General features: G+C 34.4%; 2 protein-coding genes across 2 annotated transcripts in view; one reads left to right on the top strand and one right to left on the bottom strand.

Moving 5' to 3' along the window:
• LOC106106408 (transcription factor AP-4) overlaps positions 1 to 2,139 on the bottom strand; it is a 3,162-nt gene extending 1,023 nt beyond the window's left edge. The window contains exons 1-3 of the mRNA XM_013286987.1: positions 1,746 to 2,139; positions 1,001 to 1,166; positions 3 to 727 (exon numbers count right to left, since the gene is read on the bottom strand). Of these exons, the coding sequence (XP_013142441.1) occupies positions 3 to 727; positions 1,001 to 1,166; positions 1,746 to 1,834 (980 nt within the window). The 5' untranslated portion in view covers positions 1,835 to 2,139. The remainder of the gene's footprint in view (positions 1 to 2; positions 728 to 1,000; positions 1,167 to 1,745) is intronic.
• Positions 2,140 to 5,537: 3,398 nt separating this feature from the next.
• Positions 5,538 to 9,061, top strand: part of LOC106106407 (brain acid soluble protein 1-like) — a 17,272-nt gene continuing 13,748 nt past the window's right edge. Inside the window, exon 1 of the mRNA XM_013286986.1 lies at positions 5,538 to 5,729. Coding sequence (XP_013142440.1) covers positions 5,538 to 5,729 — 192 coding nt within the window. The remainder of the gene's footprint in view (positions 5,730 to 9,061) is intronic.

The raw sequence follows: 9,061 nt of genomic DNA, 5'->3' as shown, positions 1-9,061 counted from the left end.
GCTTGACGACGATAACGCCCGGCCGCGGGGGCGGCGGCGCTCGCTCCACTTTCTTAGTCAGCGCTAATGGAGCATCTCCCGCCTCCTCCCGGAACAAATGATCCCCTTCCAAGTGACGAATAGCCTCTACGATTGTCTCCAAATTCTGACGACTTGTACTAGCTAGGTACAAGCGCGAGGATGCATCATGTGTGGCATCGGGCAACACTTCCACTTCCACTCTCGGTTCTGCTTTAATAGCTGCTTCCAGTAAGGGTGCGACAGGAGCCTCGACAACCGGCGCTTCGATCTCATCACCTTCGAGTTTGCATAAAGAAACATCTGTCTGTTCATAGTGAACTGGGTGTGTTAAGTCCCTCCCCGTCTCTGGGTAAATCTGTGTCTCCAATGAGTGCAACCGCTCCTCAAGCAATCTTCGTAGACGTCTTTCCTGCTCTAATTGAGTTTTCAGTTCAGAACTTTCGATATCCTTCTTTTGAGGACCATTTGATACTGAGATATAAGCAACTGGTTCAGGTGATCTTGACTTGGAGATTGTATCATCAGTAGAGTCAGGAATAATAGATGACACATGAGAAATAATTTCACTTTTTCTTTTCTTCAGTGGTATCTCTCCTCCCTCATGCTGGTTCAGCAATCTCTTTAATTGACAATTTTGTGACAATAATCTCGTTTTTTCTTGCTCCAAGGAGTAGATATACTCGGCCGTTTGCTGCAATATCGCTGCCTGTAACAATATGATATGAATTGGTATGATATATAATAATTCAGTATATACTCACCACCTCAAGTCAAACCAAGCAAGAACTTGTTTAGTATGTATTACATTTAATTTCATATTTATTCAATTATCCAATATATCTACGACCAAAAAGTATTATAAAAGGATTTTAAAAACATCCATTATATATATAAAAAACTGACATAAGACAATTTTTACATAAATAATACACTGCTTAATTTGCCTCATAAAAAATTCACGAATTCTGCAAGAACTGACCTTGCTCAGCTTTTCCCCCTCATGACGTGGTAAAAGTGTTCGTAGAGCCTGGAAGCCAGCGTTGATGCTCTGCATGCGCCTTCTCTCATTGCTGTTGGCAATCTCCCTGCGGATCCTCTTCTCAGCTTCCATTGTCTTACTTCCTGATGTTGAATGCTTCTCACTCCTGGAACACAACACCATTCACATTAAAAATTGTATTGCAAGAATACTGAATTTTATTATTTTTTTATAAGTTTTAAAGTTTTGCTTCACAGTAATACATTTTACATTATATTTAATATACACCTATTGTGTAAATAATTACTTTTCAAAACAGAAAAAATAATACAAACTACTTTTTTTTTACATTTTTATATTACTATGTTTTATAACAGTGTTACATATTTCAGTTTTAATTGTATAATGCACAATTTACACGATATTTTATTGAAAAAATCAATGTTTATTTACCCATCACATTATTATCAGCGGTAGTATACAAACACATGTGTATGAAATAGCGCGTTAGTAAATGAAGCGCCTACTACGCCTATTTGATTTGACCAAACATGGCGGACCAACAGCTGACTATAGACCGGCAAGGGGCGGGAGCGGCCTCAACCCGCGAAATCATGTGTTTGACAGAAACATTGCATCTATTTATACTTTTTTTTGAAAAAAATAAACAATATTTTAACATAAAAATATGCTATTAGCAAGTCTTACTTTGGTCAAAAACTAAAGCCACGCCGGGTGTTCTTACCTGGCAAAAGCGTGATCCGATGCTTCTTCTTCGTATAAGTTGTAGTCTTCTATTTCTAGCAAACAAACGTCATTACCGTGTAATGACATTACTCAGCCGCGATAACACAATTTAGCGATTTTTCATCTAAATATCTGAATTAATGCCGAAAAACCTCAATTTAGTTCCTTCGATAATCACAATGGCGGGAAATGACAATGAGTTCGGTCAGGTGACGCTATGCAAAATTTAGACAGCGCCAGTGAAAACTAAACACACAACACCTTTTAAAACACAATTTAGACAAATGTTAATGATATTAATGCAATTATTTATTAATACATTGAATGAATTCTTTAAAAACACAATTAAATTGGACGAAGTCAAGGGCAACACGAGTACCGCGACATATCGATGCGATCATAGACAATTTAACATTTTCTTAATTCTTCAACTCTATGGTATAGAGTACAAGCGTGTAATTTAAAAAAAAACTTTGTTTCTCAATTTAATGCATGAAAACAATTTACTTTAACCAATAAATGAATTTTAATCCAATTTTAAATCCCCCTTACACTTAAATATATCACAGTTTCAAAATTAGGAATTCAAACTTATCGTAATTTTTCTTGTCTGTGTTATTATTTGTACTTAATTTGTTGGAATGTTTGGAACTGTTGCACAGCGTGACTTTTCAATTTTATATTTAATTTTCCATTTTAATATTACGCTATGATTATTTTTTTAAAAAGATATTTTTAAATTCATCTTTTTGAACGCATCTGTTACAATCGAGAGTCGGAGCAAAAATTTCTTATGTTGGCTAAATTGAAGCGTCTTGATCCCAAGGACCAATCACGAAAAGATTCAATTTTGAATTTGTTCGAGGTGGGTGGGGATTCTGTTCTGCTGCCCGCCATATTGTGTTCGGCTGTGAGTGCTGGGAGTGAAAAAAATATTTTATTTGTAGTGTAAATTCTTTGTCTTCGTTGTACGGATTGAATATTGAAAAGGTAAGACTTAATTAATATAGGTTTTTGTCATAAATATATTTTGTAAGATACATTGTTACTGCTAGGGAACATACGCCGGGTCGTTAAATCGATCTAAAGTCGTTGATACAAAATGTTTCCAACGAAATGTCCGACACATTTGAAAATTGAAGTGGAATTTTTAATTTTAGTTATAAAAATTAAAGTAAAATTCTCACAAAATTAAAGTCACTGAAAATACGAAACAGGTACATTTTGTTTTGTAGGTAGATCGGTATAATGGTAAAATTGTGGTTTTTTAAGTCTACAAAGCTTTGCATATTTCTTTTTTCGGGCCTTTTAATTACTTTTACTTTTGCATAAACATTAAACGTATTCTGGGAAATTGAGTCTCGGTGCATAAGTACATCGGCCGATGAATCATCGCTGCAACTTACCCGGTGAGAGCTGCTAAACAAAGGTCGTTAAGTACATACTAAATAAACTGTTAAATGGTCTTTATATTAAATTCTTAAATTCTGACAAATAATTGATTAATCGTATATTTTTGGTTAAGAATTTCTCTCGTGTCCGTAAATCACAAGCACGTTGTTATTTCCGTTGAAACGTAAAATATTTTGTTGCAATCCTTTATGTTGAACACGCGTTTCTAGAGATATATTTTATGCATGCATTTCTATTTAAATAAAGTAGACACATGAAGTGGAAAAGCGTTCAAAGGAATAAAATTAAGAGATATAATCAATTATTAAAAAATTAAAATGATCGTTTTAACAATTACTAACCAAAAAAGGCTAAGTATCATAAAAATCATTTTTTCATGTCATCCCACCAAAGTGCTTTATAAATTTGTAGACTTTTACACTGTTTTTTAGACAGACCTTGTTAAAAATTTGTCAAAGAGTCTGTTTTGGTTAAATAATTGCATCAATTTGATAATCAGCTTGATTTTTATATATGAAGGTGAAAAAAATCATCTCATCTTAAGTACCATAGATATTGAGAAATGCGGATAATTGAGGGTTTGACACATTAGAGACAAATTCATGTAGTCTTGCATGTTAACTTTCACATCTAATTATTGATTATTGCTTGTATAGAAGTTAGTTATTTCATTACAATATATAAATATAAGATATAAACCATATGTGGGTTTGACTTCATTTTGATGACTAAATTAAAAAGAAACTCTTTTCTCCATTGTTTTAAATTTTATATGTTCTTAATACAACAACAATAATCACTAGGACTAAAAGAAGCTACATGAATTATAAGCTGATTGTATCCATTAATTACTTTATTGTATGATTGAATTACATTACAATGACTTAATTGAGGACTTCCCCTACTGAGTTATAAATGATTTAAATATGGCTTCCTACCAAATGTGAACTAATAAAATCATAGGGGTCCCCCCCCCTTTGCTGCTTAATGTAAAATACAGAATACAATATGTAGCAGCTTATTTCATCTTTTTTGTAACATTGTGTTTTAATTTTTAACTTTTGTGTAACATCCTCATTAGAGGTAGATTGTATTGTAGTAGTATGTTGAATCAATTGATATCGTATCTTCCATCACAGGCACAATTTAGAAGGAACAAGCAGGTTTTTCCATATTTGTAGTATGTTGGTAGCTGCAAGCAATGTGCTTCATGTTATATTTAAATAAACAGTACTCTATCCCTAATTTCGAAGCCCTTGATTGTGCTACAAAACAATATTTAATTTGGTTTCCGAATTTATAACAGCAAGTTGGCAAGACTACTTCTTTTAGCAACTGCCTAAGAACCCCGAGGTTTTTCCGATGCTGCTTTAAAAAAAAAAATGAATATAATTTACAAGACGTAGGTTTCGTTCAGTTAATGTTAATAATAACGAACTCGCAAAAATGTTACGAAATGTTTGGTAGTTTCGAGAACGGTGCCTCGTACTTACACATAGAGATGTAAAACTGTGCAGCCAGCTCATATGTCTGGTGCTAAGTTACTGCGGTCTGTGTCCGCAACTGGATATCGATTTTCCACCTATTGAGTAGACACGCGTCGATTCGCTCCATACCCGTACATCTATATCAATTTATTAAATATACAACATTCGTTTAATTTCACGCCGAGCTGAACTCTATTCGGTGTCGAGAGCAAAGTAAAAAGTGGTGTAATGCGATTCCCGTTACGTACTACGTAGTAGTAGACTGCGTGCGGTAGTACGAGCTAAAGTATTAAAAAGCCTCGCCAATGTGTACTTTCTATACGTACACTCGATACATACAGCTTTCAGAGCGGGCTTGGCTTTGTTAGCTTGCTGCGACGTATTTATCGATCTTTGCAGTTCGCGGTAGAATTTTGTCTCACTCCAGTTAAGGTGTATTTCATTACATTTCAGTGTTAAAAAGTAACTGTTACTTTATATATTTCTTAGTAAAAAGGTTAACCGCATTTTGTAATAACCAGTATTGTTCATGTGAATGATATGAGTTACAAGTCAACAACATTATTTACACTGCAATATTAAAAGGTAATATTTTGGTCAAAACAAACGTTGGAATATTTTACCTTTAATAACTTAAACTGTAAGTAAAGCACTAAAAATACTTTCAATTGATACGAAAGGTAATATAAGAAATCCCTTTTTGCGGTTACGCCTTACCAAACCTATTTTAACCACATTTTATACAAGTTTAACAAAATTATTTTTAAACTTGTTATGCGTTATGAAGTGTATTATTTATTTTATTCTTACACGCAATAAACTACATACTTACGTCTCGTTTCCAAGGCTTATTTATTCTGTTCAAACATTGTCAGTAATTGCGTATCGAGATGCCGGGTCTGGGGAGAGGGCTCATTTCGTTCGACGAATTATCTACCCGGCTGACCTTGAACGATCCAGTCAAGGTTACCGATACAGCACTTAACTTGCTTATAGTGCCTCCTATTGTAAACCCCGATGACAATGAGATCGGGTTGACTGGCTCCACTCTAAAACCATCATGTGGTGGGGGAACGAAAAAGGTCGTTCACCTCGTGGCGTGTATCAATTTGATATAACTATGATGGATAGTTACTACTAACGTTTAAAAAGATCAGTCAAATCATGACCGGATATAATATTGATAGTTAATTTATCATATTATGCGGGTATGGTGTTGTATGTTGTAAAATTGGGAAATAATGTTTGGTTTCTTTCCATCAATTAAAAAAGTACAATGGAAATCAACAACTTGCAGTTTATATATTTAAATTCCTTAAAAAAAATGTTTAACGGTGAAATAAGAGTTAGCACGTTTTATTTGAAAGATATTTTGTGTTGTATCATTGAAGCTATAGAACATCAGCCTGCGAGTTACAGATTAAGGCACTCTTGTATTCATTTAATAAATTAATGTATTCTTATTAATAGGCTAGCATAAGAAATTGACAAGTTATTCTGGTTTTGCTTGTAACCTTTGTATATCTAGCAGAATAACAAAATGATTCATTATTCTCAAACACTATTCTAATCAGCGATGGCTCATTTATTTCCCTCTAAAAACATGCACCATTACTTAATTCAACTTTCTTCTAAATCAAACAATCCTTGGTAATAGTTTCCAGACTCCTGTATACTCTCCTGTATACAAGTAGTACCATTTATTTAATTAAGTGTAAACATTTAAAGTTGTGCGTGTTTATGTATAATTGTTTGTCGCCGATAAAGCTCCAGTACTGCATAACTACGTTAGCTATATTAAATGTGATTAAATCGGGATATAGACTAAGACCAGAAGAGAGGTAGCCTCTCTGGATGAATTATTCTGAAAAAAGTGGTTTTTGTTATCTTAACCAAAAATTATGTACTAGTTGAGAAAGATCTTTTGGTGTAAACAAGTAAATTGACTTTACGAAATTTAATATAGAGGCTGTAAAAGCAGGTCATTATGTAATGAAAACATGCACGGCGGTGTACCTATGACTAATCTTCGATTGAGAGCATATTTTTGTTTTTCGTTGGTCTGTTTTTGTTCGATCATTGTAGAATTAGTTGTAACGTAGGTTTTTAGGATAAAAACACCGTAGCGGTTCCCAATTTTTGGACGTAAAAAAACAGGTTTTCAATAGCTTTCTGAGGCAGACAATAGAGTGATATCCGGCACATTCGGCGTGGGGTGGCGGCACTACGCGTGACTAATGTCCCCGCTATTTATATTTGTACAGCATGCATTCGGATAATGAACGATAAACGTTTCGATGTACAAGGAATTGGTTCGCCGCCGCTGCGAGAGCTCGCGCATCTTATCACTCTCAATTTCGTTACAGCAGTGCGTTGCGGTGGCACGTTTTTGTTAACTCCAAAGTGTTCGTATGTGAAACAGTGTTTTCTAGTGCTATCTTGCTATTGTTGTAAAGGTTGGTGAAACGTTAGTGTTTGTAATATATAAATGTATACAATTATTTGTTCCATGAAGTTATATTAAATTATTGACCATTAACGCCAGTAAGAAGTTTAAGAAGTAATTAAACGCACTCTTACATAGTACTTTGTAATACAAGTGTAAGTCGGTTATATACTCGAAGAGGTTATATTATTTTTTGGAATTGAATGTGTACAAACAATAAATACAGTATTAGTCATAAACGTATGCGCAGTGAAAGCGCACGCATCGCGATGCATCGCTGAAGCTATTTTTGGCGTGTTAACGATTATTTCGGGTTGTACCCGGTGCCGTGACCCACTGTCGTTGCTACGCTCGCTCCACTTATAAACTCGACTCACCTATTTTCGTCCGGTTATAGCGTTAATAGGAATTTCGCCTTGACCTTTGATAAGCTTTTTTATTCCCATCAGTGTGAGACGTGGGAATTATTACAAGTAAATTAACGTCGATCGCCTGGAACTTTTTTTAATGTTAATGCTATCTTAGCCTTCAAAGTCTAAGGATTTTTGGCTTTGCATGTTAAAATCTCGACTCTATCCTATATAATCTGGACTTTTTAATTTGTTGTGTTTTATTACTTCCATGATTTGATCATACATTTTTGTAATATACAAGTCTTCTACTTGTATATTACAAAAATGTATCAAAAACAAATTTTCGTCCGAACATTGAATAAAGCTAGGCAGCCTTTTCACATTTTCCTTACTTATTTTAACCTTTCGACACAGTTGATATTGCAGAGAAAGTACTTGTTCATAAACGAGTCTTGGATGTAAGCTGTCGTGTTGGTTAATTTTAGATGCACTTATATAGAAAGCGACGTTTCTAGACTAAATTGATTCGTCATTCTCATCATCCTTATTAAATGTTAAGTCGACGGGTTTGGTACACGTGCGCGCAATTCGTACCGGAGTGTTAAAAATGTGCCAGTCGACAGAACCGTTACTCTTTATCCATTGTTGCTTTGCAAGATGACTATGATATTGAGTACATCTATTTATAACTTTCTTCGTTTTATTGTTCAATTTGTAAACTTGATTTTTACTTATAGACGGCCTCATCTAGCGGCCAACATTTTCAATCATGTTGTGCTTAATTTTTATTTATCTACGCGCATATATTTTGTAACGGTCTAAAGCTCGTCGAAATATTAATGTATACAAAATAATTGAAAAGACAAGTTAATAATAAAATATTTAACGGTATTGAACGATAAAGAACAAGTACATATCTTCTCAATCTAGAGGAATGAATATTGTGGATTTTCATTTCATAAGGGTTTTAGGTATCTAGCATAGCACAAATAAGAATTTAAAACATAGTTACTGTGTATTCATTAATCGTTAGGCCTTTGATTAAAAAGGATTTCGTAAACTCTATAGAATAAATAATATGAAATAATCGTATAGGTACTGCCGCTAATGGGAACTCTTGAAATTCCGTGAACAATTTAGATTAAAAACACTTGGAGCGATAATACGGGTGGGATTGTGTTATTGTCGCGGTTGTTTAATTGAAACGTTTAAGCGGGCCGTGTCAATTAAGAGGGTGGCTGTAACAACGACCAGCTAATTGCTCTGATCGGCGCACATCTAGCGTGTAATCATTTGTCGTATTCAATTGCAACGAGTAATGTTACGCTCTGTTGCTTCACCACGACGATACGAATACGAAGCAATGATGATAGAATTTGTAAAGTTATATGTAAAAAAATATGTGCGAATCATTAACGCCAAAAGGCTGGGACTAAGCAGCCGCAGATATAGCCTTTAGTAACTGACTAAAATTGTTAGACGTCTTAGTTATCGGATTCATTTGTGTTTTAATCCGAGCCATTTGACGTAGCTATTGTGCATAGCCCTAAACTTAAATTAGAAAGTAACACAAAAACTATAGAACCGTTGTAAGAGACAACACAAAAGAAGCTGT

This window comes from Papilio polytes, unplaced genomic scaffold (genome assembly GCF_000836215.1).
Source record: "Papilio polytes unplaced genomic scaffold, Ppol_1.0 DF822178.1, whole genome shotgun sequence".
Lineage (NCBI taxonomy): Eukaryota > Metazoa > Arthropoda > Insecta > Lepidoptera > Papilionidae > Papilio > Papilio polytes.
Note: the sequence above shows the minus strand (reverse complement) of the source record. Positions and strands in the feature narration are given on the sequence as shown.